The sequence below is a fragment of the Leucoraja erinacea genome, chromosome 1 (genome assembly GCF_028641065.1).
Source record: "Leucoraja erinacea ecotype New England chromosome 1, Leri_hhj_1, whole genome shotgun sequence".
NCBI classification, from domain to species: Eukaryota; Metazoa; Chordata; class Chondrichthyes; order Rajiformes; family Rajidae; genus Leucoraja; species Leucoraja erinaceus.
The window spans coordinates 15,369,692-15,385,093 of record NC_073377.1 but is presented as its reverse complement, the minus strand read 5'-3'; the positions used below and the strand labels follow the sequence as shown (position 1 = coordinate 15,385,093).

At 43.9% G+C, this 15,402-nt stretch overlaps 1 protein-coding gene across 1 annotated transcript in view; it reads left to right on the top strand.

Annotated features, from left to right (window-relative positions):
- Window positions 1–14,549, top strand: part of pstpip2 (proline-serine-threonine phosphatase interacting protein 2) — a 124,274-nt gene extending 109,725 nt beyond the window's left edge. Inside the window, exons 11-15 of the mRNA XM_055654827.1 lie at window positions 688–784; window positions 1,834–1,906; window positions 3,481–3,515; window positions 3,986–4,048; window positions 12,470–14,549. Coding sequence (XP_055510802.1) covers window positions 688–784; window positions 1,834–1,906; window positions 3,481–3,515; window positions 3,986–4,044 — 264 coding nt within the window. The 3' untranslated portion in view covers window positions 4,045–4,048; window positions 12,470–14,549. The remainder of the gene's footprint in view (window positions 1–687; window positions 785–1,833; window positions 1,907–3,480; window positions 3,516–3,985; window positions 4,049–12,469) is intronic.
- The last annotated feature ends 853 nt before the right edge of the window (window positions 14,550–15,402 follow it).

Below are 15,402 nucleotides of genomic sequence, written 5' to 3'. Positions count from 1 at the left end.
CAGCTTCTGGTTTTATTTCTGTTTTCCAGCACTCACTGTTTCTTTTAGAAGTGGCTTGGCTGCAAAATAATCTGGAAAGGGTACAGACAAGATTCACAAGGGCGTTGCCAAGACTCGAGGGTGTGAGCTATAGGGAGGAGTTGAGTTGGCTGGGGCTCTATTCCTTGGAGCGCAGGAGGATGAGGGGTGAACTTATAGAGGTGTATAAAATCATGAGAGGAATAGATCGGGTAGATGCACAGAGTCTCTTGCCCAGAGTAGGGGAATCGAGGAGCAGAGGGCAGCGGTTTAAGGTGAGGGGAAAAAGATTTAATAGGAATCTGAGGGGGTCACTTTTTCACACAAAGGGTGTATGGAACAAGCTGCCAGAGGAGGCAGTGGACACAGGGACTATCACATTGTTTAAGAAACAGTTAGGCAAGTACATGGATAGGACAGGTTTAGAAGGATAGTGTCTAGTGTCGCTGGGACATGTTAGCCGGTGTAGGCAAATAGGGCCGAAGGGTCTATTTCCATGCTGTTCCACTCTATGAATCTATGACTCTGCAAGGAAGATTAAGCTAGGCCATAAAAGATTTGCCATGAAGGTGGAACTTGTTATGCTGGTGGTATGTTTGCTGGATATTCAGGCACATTTATTTAGCTTTTCTTTTGTTGCCTTTATCTTTCTCCTTACTTTATCCTCAGATGTATGAGGAAATACGGAAGGTGCTGGAACAGTGCAATATTCAGAAAGACCTCGACTTCTTCATTGACTTGAAAAGAACTGGAGACATACCGCCAGGTAGAAGAGTCTATCCCAGCAGGGACCTGTGGACTAATGGATGCTCTGGGTTCCAGTAGACTTTGTGAAAAGGGGCCTCAGTCAAACGAGCAATGTCAAAGCCGCTCTGGAATTACCTGCTGGAATTGCAGTGATGCATTGATTTCTGTCCATGCAGTAGCTGCATTAGCCTCTGTGTCCTTGATATTCAGTTATATTTTATGTACCTTGATATAGTGAAATGCTTTGTTTTGCATACAACCCGGTAGAATCATACAGCAGACCTCACCTAGGCAGGACACGAGTCGTCACGTTTCAGGCGTTACAATTACAATTACAGTTACAAAAAGTTAATCGAAGGGGTTTTGTCTGCTGCTCGCAGTGGATAACCAGGCCTGCTGCCGCATGTGGCCGCGGATGTCCCCATCCCCCCCCCCCCCCCCGCTAGGTTCCCCCCTTTCATCTCAGCACCCCTTCTGCCAGGTCCCCCCCTTCATTTTACAATGTTATCCACTGTTCACTCTCAGTAATTTCACATCTCTGAATTTAATAGAGGGCTGGATTGGCTCTAGTGGTTAGTTGGGCTACAGGGGTCCATGGAACCATAGTACATTGAGATTACATTTGAGTTTGAATTTAGTTCATTGTCGCGTGTACTGAGGTACATTTTTTACGTTCTAACCAGTCAGCTGAATGACGATACGTGATTACAATCAAACCATCCAAGTATACAGTTACATGATAAAAGGAATAATGTTTAGTGCAAGATAAATTCCCTTAAAGTTTGATCAAAGATCGTCCAAGGGTCTCCAAAGAGACAATAGTCCAGGATGGCTATACTAGTTGGTGATAGGATTATTCAGTTGCATGATAACAGTTGTTAAGAAACTGTCCCGTATCTGGAGGAGTGCGTTTTAACACTTCTATACCTCTTACCCGATGGGACCGGGCTGCAACTCGTCCTTGATTGTGTTGGTGGCCTTGCCGTGGGAGTGTGTGGTGTAAATTGAGTCGATGGAAGAGATTATTATCATGTTGTGATTTGTTTATTTTCTTTTTCTCTTATCCAGCCTTCATCCTATATGAGAACTATTACAACGGGCAGAGAGGAGTACCTCTGACCCGAGCTCCTGTAAATCCCAGGTGAGAGTTATAAATAGTAAGTCAAAGCAAGGGCTTTTAGCATTGTCTACCCGTTTTGATCACATTTTTTTTGATCTGTGGCTGAGGTTTTGTTATGTATTTGTACTGGAATTGGACATAAAATAAGACTCGGAACACACAGGTATTGAACATGCTTGCAGTCATGTTATTGCCATCTTGAGTCTTCTGTGCATGCGCACAATCGCGCAAGTCATTCAAATATACAATTCATATTCTCATACACAACAGATTTACTTTTTTAGTTTGGTTTCTTGTCATGCGTACCGAGCTACAGTGAACAGTGTATACTGCGGGTGGCGAAAGGGAGGCACGGTGGCGCAGTGGTAGAGTTGCTGCATTACAGCGCTTGGTTCGGGTTCGATCCCAACTACAGAAGCTGTCTGGACAGAGTTGGTATGTTCTTACCGTGACGCGTTGATTTTCTCTGAGATCTTCGTTTTCCGCCCACACTTCAAAGACGTACAGGTTTGTAGGTTAATTGGCTTGGCATAAGTGTAAATTGTCCCGAGTGTATGTTAATAGAAACATAGAAAATGGGTGCAGGAGTAGGCCATTTGGCCCTTTGAGCCAGCACCGCCATTCAATATGATCATGGCTGATCATCCAAAATCAGTACCCCATTCCTGCTTTTTCCCCATATCCCTTGATTCCTTTAGCCCCTAAATCTAACTAGTCTTCACTTCCTTTTCATTCAATCAATCAATCAATCAATCAATCAATCAATCAATCTATCAATCAATCAAAGACTTTATTGTCATTCAAAAATACACCAACAAATGCAAGTCTGAATGCAATTTCGTTGCATCTGGCTCACCGTGCAGCACAAAATAACAAAAGGATAAAATAGATAAAAGATAAAATAGATAATAGTGGCGGCACATTATATAGAATTCAAGAGTCTGATGGCTCAGGAGAAGCAGCTATTGCAGAACCTGGCCGTTCTGCTCCTTATACTGCGATACCTTTTGCCCGAGGCAGCAGAGTGATCAGTCCATGATGGAGATGTGTGGGGTCTTTTATAATGCTGTTGGCCTTGGACAAGCAACGTTTGCACGCAAAGGAAGAGAAGTCCCGATGATTTTTTCAGCCGTCCTCACCACTCTCTGCACGGACTTCCAGTCGGAGGCTTTGCAGTCCCCAAACCAGACAGAGATGCAGCTGGTCAGAATGCTCTCTATGATGCCCCTGTAGAAAGTGGAGAAGACGGGATAGGGGAGGTGAGCTCTTCTCATCCAGTGCAGAAAGTGCAAACGCTGCTGCGCTCTTAACTAGTGATGCGAATGTTTTGTGACCAGGTCAGACTGTTCGAGATCTGCACCCCCAGGAACTTAGTGCCACTGACCATCTCCACATCCTTGTCATTAATGTGTAGTGGTATGTGACTGTGCGGTTTCTCCTGAAGTCAACGATCACCTCCTTTGTTTTGTCAATATTGGATCATATCGCGGTGAAACTTTATAAATAATGTCACAATGGACAGATGCCATCTTGTGCCATGTTTTTTGGGCTTTGTAAGAGAGAGATAACTCACAATCATCTTTTTTTTTCATCAGACGCATGCCTCTACCAAGCCCTGGGAGTTCAGAGTGTAAGTAGACATCCTTAACAAATTAAAATCATTTAACATTTAATCAATTTTCTATGGACTGGTTTTAGACCTATTGTGCTTGCCTTATTGTTGGGACACAAGGAGTGGTGATAGGAACCAAACTGAGAATCAATCTGGTAAACGTCCTCCGAAGCTTCCACATCCTTCCTGTAATGAGGTGACCAGAACTGCACGCAATAATCCAAATGCCAACCAAAGTCCAACAAAACTTCTAAATGATTTCCTGACTCTTGCACTCAATGCCACGACCGATGAAGGGAATCATACCATACACCTACTTTACCACTCTTTGACTTGTGTTGCCACTTTCAGGAAGCTTTAGACTTGGACCTCAAGATCATGTCAAGCACTTAGTTCCCACCCCCCCTCCCCACCCCTAAACAACAGTAATAAAAACCTTAGAAATCAATGTTCTTAACCACCTCTCTCTGTTCCTTCTTTTAATACAGGTGAACCACAATATGCCTCTGTTGGAGACAATGGTTACAGTTTTGTTCGGTACCAATAGCAGTGTAAGTACCTCCTGCTTCTGATCTCCAGCCCTCGCAAATCCCTGATTACCAATTCTCCTGGCAGAAATCATTCTTCATTGCTGCTTTTCTGGTCATTCTTCACGTGGCTTTACATTTACATTTTGGCCCGTCTGGTCCACTCTGTCTGACTGAGGAATCCTATTTTAGCAAGGCTCAGTGCTGGGACCGCAGCTATTTACGATATACATCAATGATTTGGATGAAGGGATTCAAAATAACATTAGCAAATTTGCAGATGACACAAAGCTGGGTGGCAGTGTGAACTGTGAGGAGGATGCTATGAGAATGCAGGGTGACTTGGACAGGTTTGGGGAGTGGGCAGATGCACGGCAGATGAAGTTTAATGCGGATAAATGTGAGGTTATCCACTTTGGTAGCAAAAACAGGAAGGCAGATTACTATCTAAATGGCGTCAAGTTGGGAAAAAGGGAAGTACAACGGGATCTGGGGGCCCTTGTACATCAGTCTATGAAAGTAAGCATGCAGGTACAGCAGGCAGTGAAGAAAGCGAATGGCATGTTGGCCTTTATAACAAGAGGAATCGAATATAGGAGCAAAGAGGTCCTTCTGCAGTTGTACAGAGCCCTAGTGAGACCACAGCTGGAGTATTGTGTGTAGTTTTGGTCCCCTAATTTGAGGAATGACATTCTTGCTATTGAGGGAGTGCAGCGTAGGTTTACAAGGTTAATTCCCGGGATGGCGGGACTGTCATATGCCGAGAGAATGGAACAGCTGGGCTTGTACACTCTGGAGTTTAGAAGGTTGAGAGGATATCTCATTGAAACATCTAAGATTGTTAAGGGTTTGGACACACTAGAGGCAGGAAACATGTTCCCGATGTCCAGAACCAGGGGCCACAGTTTAAGAATAAGGAGTAAGCCATTTAGAACGGAGACGAGGAAACACTTTTTCTCACAGAGGGTGGTGAGTCTGTGGAATTCTCTGCCTCAGAGGGTGGTGGAGGCAGGTTCTCTGGATGCTTTCAAGAGAGAGCTAGATAGGGCACTTAAAGATAGCGGAGTCAGGGGATATGGGGAGAAGGCAGGAACGGGGTATTGATTGGGGATGATCAGCCATGATCACATTGAATGGCTCGAAGGGCCGAATGGCCTACTCCTGTACCTATTGTCTATTTTCCCAGTAACCCATTGTCTCCCCCATATGCTACCAATCACCTGCACTTGAGGAAATATTTTTTGCTCAGCACAAATGTGAATGTTGTGTCGGCACCTTGCCTTTAGCGGTGACTGGCACCACTCCTGATGTATTCTTCTGTACTTCTTATTGAACTGGAGTTGATCTCTTTGCTTGATTGCAGTGGTGGAGTGAGATATGTGCTTGGCGAGGTTACAAACTGAAGATCGGATCTGTTCTGAGTCAATCCCCGGGAAGAAGGCAGGAGAATGGGGTTGAGGGGAAAAAAATAGATCGGCCGTGATCGAATGGCGGAGTAGACTCGATGGGCCGAATGGCCCGATTCTGCTCCTCTGTCTTATGATCCCATTTAACACCATTGCATTGCCATGCAGCATGACACTCACCAGGAAAAACGGAACTGGCTGGGACGCTCCATTTTCAGTGCAAAGAAATTGAAGAATAACCGTAGAGATGCTTGAGATTGTGAAAAGTTTTGGGCAAGTTAGAAGACGTTCTGGTTATATTCACCAATACAATGTAGGGGCTATAAATAGACAATCACCACTAATTTATCCATCCAGGCACCAAGAGGAAATCTCTTCACCAAAAAAACAAAGCTCAGAATGTGAAACTTACTACATGTTTAGTTGAATATAGTTCCACGAGAGAAAGTTGGGTTGTGTACCTGGGGAAAAGCAGGAGAAGAATTTTATGTGTCTGATGTGGAGGCATAGGGTGGAGACAAGTGTAAGGATTCTATGTATAAACTCATTTTTTTGTACTCATTTAACTGAAGGGTCGAATCTCCTACTCCTGCACCTATTGTCTATTGTCGATATGACACCACATTGTAAATTGGACATGTGTTCTGCATTGCAATGTGACTTCATTGGTGAATCCCTGGAACTCACTGCCACCATAACCATATGACCATATAACAATTACAGCACGGAAACAGGCCATCTCGACCATTCTAGTCCGTGCCGAACACGTATTCTCCCCTAGTCCCATATACCTGCGCTCAGACCATAACCCTCCATTCCTTTCCCGTCCATATAACTATCCAATTTATTTTTAAATGATAAAAACAAACCTGCCTCCACCACCTTCACTGGAAGCTCATTCCACACAGCCACCACTCTCTGAGTAAAGATACAAGATACAAGATACATTTAATTGTCATTTGGACCCCTTGAGGTCCAAACTAAATGCCGTTTCTGCAGCCATACATTACAAACAAATAGACCCAAGACACAACATAATTTACATAAACATCCATCACATTGCTGTGATGGAAGGCCAAATAAACTTATCTCTCCACTGCCCTCTTTCCCCCCCCCCCCGATGCTAGAGTCAAAGTCAAAGCCCCCGGCTGGCGATGGCGATTGTCCCGCGGCCATTAAAGCCACGCCGGGTGGTGCGAGGTCGCACACCGGGTCTTGGTGTTGGAACCCCCGGCGTGCGCTCGCAGAGTCCCGAGGCCATTCCAAGCCGCGCGGGGCGGTGATGTCAGGCCCCGCTCCAGGAGCTCTTCAACCCCGCAACTCGGGCGGAAGAAGTCGCCGTTGCAGGAGCCCTGAAAAGCGGTCTCCCTCCAGGGACCCGCGGGCTCCCGGTGCCGCCGTCCACAGACCTGCAGTTGAAGCCTCCGACTCTCTGGTCGGGCCGCAGCAGCAGCAGCAGCAGCAGCAGCAGCGCTCCTCCACCGCTCCACCCGCTCCGGACTCGGCCAGCTCCGCGACGGTGAGGTGAGTCGTCGGCACCAGAGTCCCCGGTCTCTTCCTGTTGGAGGCCGCTCCTCATTGCAGCCCCAACGATAACGGAGACCCGACGAGAAAAGGTCGGGTCTCCCGTGCAGGGAGAGATTTAAAAAGTTTCCCCACCCCCCCCCACCCCCCACACACACACACCCCAACAAAAAATAACAAAAACTACATAAAAACATAGACAGAAAATAATAAAACGCGGACGGGCTGCAGAGGCCGCTGCTGACGAGAGTCGTGCCGCCCACCTCCAGATCTAAAGAAGTTATCCTTCATGTCACCCCTAAACTTCAGTCCCTTAATTCTCAAGTCATGTCCCCTTGTTTGAATCTTCCCTACTCTCAGTGGGAAAAGCTTATCCACGTCAACTCTGTCTATCCCTCTCATCATTTTAAAGACCTCTATCAAGTCCCCCCCTTAACCTTCTGCGCTCCAAAGAATAAAGCCCTAACTTGTTCAACCTTTCTCTGTAACTTAGTTGCTGAAACCCAGGTAACATTCTAGTAAATCTCCTCTGTACTCTTTCTATTTTGTTGACATCCTTCCTATAGCTAGGCGACCAAAATTGTACACCATACTCCAGAATTGGCCTCACCAATGCCTTGTACAATTTTAACATTACATCCTAACTTCTATACTCAATGCTCTGATTTATAAAGGCCAGCACACCAAAAGCTTTCTTTACCACCCTATCTACATGAGATTCCACTTTCAGGGAACTGTGCACAGTTATTCCCAGATCCCTCTGTTCACCTGCATTCTTCAATTCCCTACCATTTACCATGTATGTCCTATTTTGATTTGTCCTGCCAAGATGTAGCACCTCACACTTATCAGCATTAAACTCCATCTGCCATCTTTCAGCCCACTCTTCCAACTGGCATAAATCTCTCTGTAGACTTTGAAAATCTACTTCATTATCCACAACCCCACCTATCTTTAGTATCATCTGCATACTTACTAATCCAATTTACCACACCATCATCCAGATCATTGATGTACATGACAAACAACAGTGGACCCAACACAGATCCCTGTGGCACACCACTAGTCACTGGCCTCCAACCTGACAAACAACCATCCACCATTACTCTCTGGCATCTCCCATTCAGCCACTGTTCAATCCATCTTGCTACTCCACCATTAATACCCAACAATTGAACCTTCTTAACCAACCTTCCGTGAGGAACCTTGTCAAAGGCCTTACTGAAGTCCATATATACAACATCCACTGCTTTACCCTCATCAATTTCCCGAGTAACCTCTTCAAAAAATTCAAGAAGATTAGTCAAACATGACCTTCCAGGCACAAATCCATGTTGACTGTTCCTAATCAGACCCTGTTTATCCAGATGCTTATATATATTATCTCTAAGTATCCTTTCCATTAATTTGCCCACCACTGACGTCAAACTAACAGGTCTGTAATTGCTAGGTTTACTCTTAGACCCCTTTTTAAACAATGGAACAACATGCGCAGTACGCCAATCCTCCGGCACTATTCCCGTTTCTAATGACATTTGAAATATTTCTGTCATAGCCCCTGCTATTTCTACACTAACTTCCCTCAATGTCCTAGGGAATATCCTGTCCGGACCTGGAGACTTATCCACTTTTATATTTCTCAAAAGTGTCAGTACTTCCTCTTCTTTGAATCTCATAGTTTCCATAGGTACTCTACTTGTTTCCGTTACCTCACATAATTCAATATCCCTCTCCTTGGTGAATACCGAAGAAAAGAAATTGTTCAATATCTCCCCCATCTCTTTTGGCTCTTCAGATAGCTGTCCACTCTGACTCTTTAATGGACCAATTTTATCCCTCGTTATCCTTTTGCTATTAATATAGCTGTAGAAACCCTTTGGATTTACTTTCACCTTACTTGCCAAAGCAACCTCATATCTTCTTTTAGCTTTTCAAATTTCTTTCTTAAGATTCTTTTTACATTCTTTATACTCCTCAAGCACCTCATTTACTCCATGCTGCCTATAATTATTGTAGATCTCTCTCTTTTTCCGAACCAAGTGTCCAATTTCCCTCGAAAACCATGGCTCTTTCCAATTTTCCTTTCAACCGAACAGGGACATAAAGAATCTGTACTCTTAAAATTTCACCTTTAAATGTCCTCCATTTCTCTTCCACATCTTTCCCATAAAACAAACTGTCCCAATTTACTCCTTTTAAATCGTTTTGCATCTCCTCAAAGTTAGCCTTTCTCCAATCAAAAATCTCAACCCTTGGTCCAGTTCTGACCCTCTCCATAATTATATTGAAACTGATGGTATTGTGATCACTGGTCCCGAACTGTTCCCCAACGCATACCTCTGCCACCTGACCCGTCTCATTTCCTAACAGGAGGTCCAGCACCGCCCCTTCTCTAGTAGGTACTTCTATGTATTGCTGCAAAAAACTATCCTGCACACATTTTAGAAACTCCGACCCATCCAGCCCATTTACAGAATGTGTTTCCCAGTCTATGTGTGGAAAATTGAAATCTCCCACAATCACTACCTTGTGCTTACTACTAATATCTGCAATCTCCTTACATGTTTGCTCTTCCAATTCTCGCTCCCCATTTGGCGGTCTATAATACACCCCTATAAGTGTTGCTACCCCTTTCCCATTTCTCAGTTCCACCCAAATAGCCTCCCTAGACGAGCCCTCTAATCTATCCTGCCAAAGCACTGCTGTAATATCTTCCCTGACTAGCAATGCAACACCTCCAACTCTTGCCCCTACAATTCTATCACACCTGAAGCAACAAAATCCTGGAATATTTAGTTTCCAATCACAGCCCTCCTGCAACCATGTTTCACTGATCGCCACAACATCATACTTCCAGGTGTCAATCCAGGCTCTAAGTTCATCCACCTTTCTTACAATGCTCCTAGCATTAAAATATACACATTTGAGAAACCCACCCACTCTTATTCTCTGTTTATTGTCTTTTTCTTCTCTCTCCCCTACATTTTGGGTCAGAGTGCTACCATTCTCTGCCTCCTGCCTCACACACTGACTGCTAGCTTTCCCAATTTGAGTCCCTCCCCCCAACCATACTAGTTTAAAGTCTCCCCAGTAGCCTTTGCAAATCTCCCCGCCAGGATATTGGTCCCCCTCGAGTTCAAGTGCAACCCGTCCTTTCTGTACAGGTCGCACCTTCCCCAAAAGAGGTCCCAATGATCCAGAAACTTGAATCCATACCCACTGCACTAGTCCCTCATCCACTCATTTCTCCTCCACCTCGCTCCATTCCTACTCTCACTGTCGCGTGGCACAGGCAGTAATCCTGAGATTGTTACCTTTGCAGTCCTTCTCCTTAACTCTCTACCTAACTCCCTAAATTCTTCTTTCAGGACCACTTCTCTTTTTTTACCTATGTCGTTGGTACCTATATGTACCACAACCTCAGGCACCTCTCCCTCCCATTTCAGGATTTCTTGGACCCGTTCAGACACATCCCTGGGAGGCAAACTATCATCGGGTCTCCTGTCTGCGTCCACAGAATCGCCTATCCGACCCCCTGACTATAGAGTCCCCTATTACAATTGCCCTCCTCTTCTTTTCCTTACCCTTCTGAGCAACAGGACCGGTCTTTGTGCCAGAGGCCCGGCCGCTGTCGCTGCCCCCAGGTAGGCTGTCTCCCCCACCCTTACTCAAACATGAGTACTTATTTTCAAGGTGTACAGCCACCGGGGTACTCACCAGTCCCTGCCTCTGCCCATTGCCCTTCCTAACTGTGACCCAGTTTTCTGTCTCCCATGGTCTTGGAGTGACCACCTCCCTGTAATTCCTTTCTATGACCTCCTCGCTCTCCCTGAGCAGACAGAGGTCATCGAGTTGCTGCTCCAGGTTCCTGACACGGTCCCTTAGGAGCCCCATCTCGACGCACCTGGAACAGATGTGGACGTCTGGAGGGCACTCAGACTCCATGACCTCCCACATCTGACATCCAGAACAGTAAACTGCCCCGGCCCTCATTCTCCCCTTTATCCGAATACAATAAAGCCTTACCCGGGATACAAGCCAATCAGCTGCTTCCTCTAGTCCGTTCGACCAATCAGAGGCTTCCACCAGCCCCCTTAATTGCCACAGAAGGTAGTTGAGGCCGGTTCATTGGCTATATTTAAGAGGGAGTTATATGTGGCCATGGTGGCTAAGGGGATCATGGGATTTACAAGCCCAGTTCAGAGGCTTCCACCAGCCCCCTTAATTGCCACAGAAGGTAGTTGAGGCCGGTTCATTGGCTATATTTAAGAGGGAGTTATATGTGGCCATGGTGGCTAAAGGGATCATGGGTGTATGGAGAGAAGGCAGGTACAGGATACTGAGTTGGATGATCAGCCATGATCATATTGAATGGCGGTGCTGGCACGAAGGGCTGAATGGCCTACTCCTGCACCTATTTTCTATGTTTCTATGTTTCATTTGTTGAGAGTAGAAGAAATATTTAATATTCCTTTCTCCTTAAACATTCATGTTTCCAAAACATCACAGGATGCTTCAAGGTATTAGAAAGGTGACAAACTCTCAGCCACTTTTGTTTTTTGCCTTCTTTGTATACTAAATCACATGATAGTGTACAAATAAGTTTTGTACGCCAGCTTTCTAGTTTTCTATAGAGCTGTGTGAGGTTTCAGAATGTGCGATATCTGTGCCTATATTATAATTTCCTGAGTTCTTTTAGCATTTCTATAGAGAACTGACATGTCAATCTGTATGTTCCAGACTATTCAGAAAAGTTGTTAGTACATGCAGTGGGAGTTTGGCAAGCTGTATCCGAATGGTGCCCTTTTTACATGCAATATAACTTGCATTTTATTATATTATAGCTTCCTATCCTGTCTCATTTATGCAGTCTTTTTTTCAGAATGCTTGTGTATGATTTATGTACAATTTGTTTTTGAGTGTTTGAGTATATGTGCCTGTGAAGCTGTTGCAAGCAAGATTTTAATTATACCTGTACCTCATTGTACGTGTGCATATGACAGTAAACTTGACGACACATTTAATACCGTCAGATCTTCCAAAGTGCATTATGAGAGTGATAATTTAACAAAATTTATACCAAGTCAAATAAGCAAGTGTTGGATCGGATTATATTTATCTAGATGCAGGAAGATTGTTCCCGATGTTGGGGAAGTCCAGGACAAGGGTCACAGCTTAAGGATAAGGGGGAAATCCTTTAAAACCGAGATGAGAAGAACTTTTTTCACACACAGAGTGGTGAATCTCTGGAACTCTCTGCCACAGAGGGTAGTTGAGGCCAGTTCATTGGCTATATTTAAGAGGGAGTTAGATGTGGCCATTGTGGCTAAGGGGATCAGGGGTATGGAGAGAAGGCAGGGTACGGGATACTGAGTTGGATGATCAGCCATGATCATATTGAATGGCGATGCAGGCTCGAAGGGCCGAATGGCCTACTCCTGCACCTAATTTCTATGTTTCTATTATCTACATGAAGATTATCTTTGTAAAACATTGCCAAATGCTTGTATTACAGGTTACATCCGGGATCTCGACAGCACAAATGCCAACAGATGCTCTGTGATGGTGGAACATCAACGTGGTCACCAAGAGATGCAAGATCATATGAATATAGTGATATAGTGATTTGGGTTGCTATCACAGAATCCAGCCCTTGCTGCTGGGATTTGTATATACATATATATATTTATCTATCTATCTATCTATCTATATTCTTTCATCAGACTAACACCCCAGATCTTTAAGATGCCAAGCTCAATTTGGATGGATTTATTTATTAATCTCTTCCCTTCTCCTTCCTCTCTCCACCCTGTCGAACCATCTGACCATTTTCACAAATGGCCTTTATGGCTTTGCTAGTTAATTCTATGTAGGATGTACCCAATTAAATCTCCCCTCTAATGCTGACTGATCAAGGCTTGATTGGCGGTAAGAGTTTTAGAATTGGTCTCCGTGCCATTGGGTTGAATCAGTCATGCCTGCACTTACTAATATAGGGATGTTGAAACCAATAACCTACTCGCGCTTCTTAAATCTGCATTAAGCTGGTGGAAGAAAATAATAGTAAGGTAAAGGCTCTTCTGCAATGTACAAAGAGCTGCCATCAAATAAGGAAGAAATGGTCATTCTGCATAACCCACCTGACCATTTGAAGCATGTTGAAAGATAGATGTTAAAATGAGAATATACTTCCTAGCATTGAACAAAAATACATAATTGATGTGGTTTGTTAATGGTGTTCAATAAGTGCATTCTCAATAGCAATTGGTGCAATAGCCTATGGGGAGGGGGAGGGGGGTGACAAACTGGAGAGGTGTGGAGTATGGGTGGTTGGAATATGCAAATTGAATGATATTGGTGTTGGTGGATTTTTTTTGGGGAGAGGAGACTGGATAAAACTTTTTTGGGTATATATTTGGTATGCTTGCTAACTTCCATATAACAGTGTGGACAAAATAAAAATGACTTGCATCCACTTCTCTGCTTTCTTAGTGTTGACAATCTGCCCTGAAGCATTGGAGTGTTTTTTAAATGAACCAGTCATGCTTTCTGCAAGGAGACTACTGTTTGCTGCTAGCATGTGTACACTCAGATACTAGAGGAAGTCAGTCCCTTACCTTCTACTTCTGGTGATTCCAGTCTTTCAACAACAAGGAACAGCAGATGCTGGTTCTCCAAGGAAAGGCACAAATGCTGGAGTAAATCAGCAGGTCAGGCAGCATCTCTGGGGAACAGATAGATGACGTTTTGGGTCAGACAGAAAATAGGTACTGACGCAAAACAGCACCTATCCATATTCTCCAGGGATGCTGCCTGACATGCCAAATTACTCCAGCATTTTGTTTCTTTTAAACCCTAGCCCCTTTCCTTAAAATCAAAATACTCTTGAGTCTGCTGTTTCCATTTTGCATGTCTGCCAACTTGCAGGTAAAAAAAGAAGCTTAAATGGGCATGGGTAGGTCGAATTAACTGGGACTATTCATTTACCTGTCACTGTAATTCATAAGCCCTTTGCATTCACAAGACATTGAATTTGCTGCACTATTTTGCGTCCTGTAAGTTTTTGTACAGCTTATTTCTTGTGTAAATTGTATTTGTATTAACAATGTGATTAGTTTGAAGAGTGACTGTCATGTTTTTTTCCCCCCCAAGACCAGCTCAAAGTTGGAAACAATTTCAGACATTTAATTTACTTGCAATATGTGACCCAATTGTTGTGTTAAAAGATCTTTCACTTGGTTTCTGGTGCAAATCTGAGGAACATTGGACCCTGTCACCATTGCAGTGCAGTTCATTTTTCCTTGGCGTTCTTATTGTTTAGCTAATTTAAAATAAAGGTAAATTATGTTCCAAGCACAGCAGTGGAGCTTGTGCTTTTGCAGATTGGACTGACTTTGTACCTGGCTCCTTTCAGGGACTTGGGTCTATGGTGCCTACTGTAACTGGCAGACCTTTAAAAACTCTCAAATCTATATTTTAACAAAAAGAATAACTGGAAATCAAGAACCATGGTAAATATTGTTATATGAATTTACTTGTAATATTTTTGTAACTAAGTTACTGTTGATTTGAATAAAAACACAAAATGCTGGAAATGCTCAGCAGGCCAAGCTGCATCTGTGGGAAGAGGGACAGAGCTGATGATTCAGGTTAGAGACTGATGTTAGAGGTTAGGTTAGAGACGGGTTCATCAGACTGATGCTTAGCTTGTTGTTCCAGATCCCCTCCAGAATATTTTCTCACTTGCAGCTCATCGGGTCACATCAAAGAGTTGGAATGTTTTTACAAGTTAGCCATCTCTGATTTTATTGCGATTCCAAATGATTCCTTGCAATGACCTGGCAAGCTGCAAGTAATGACCTGGCAAGCTGCAATCCTGATTAGAATTCTTGATTAGAACGGGTGTCAAGGGTTATGGGGAGAAAGCAATCTAAAATAGGATTGAATGGCAGAGAAGATTCGATGGGCCGAATGACTTGATTCTACTCCAGTAACTTGTGAACTTGTGAAGTGGAAAAATTAAACAGGATTTTGGAAATGTCGCTTAACTGCTGGACAAGAGTAATCTTGTTTTATTTTCTGATGCTTGCTTACGAATCAATGGGTTTATTTAATTTCACTTTCACATCTTGGTGGGATTTGAACCAAGTCCCAGTGCCACAACTGCCAGAATGGATGGCGTGGATAAACAGTATAAATTCTGGCACTTTTCTTTCTCCTTATCGGTTGATAAATAAAACACTTGCATCCATGAATAGCAGAACAATGCAGACTAGGAATTCTTAGTTCAGTCTCCTGTCCCCAACGTCTGACCTCTACCCTGGTTAGAGGTGCAAATATTGGGCTTGCAACCATTTGGCTCGGGAGCAAAACTGGCCTCGCCCAGTTATAACTGTAGCGATAATTGAATGCACCTAATGGCTGAAATAACATTAGGAAATTAGTTGT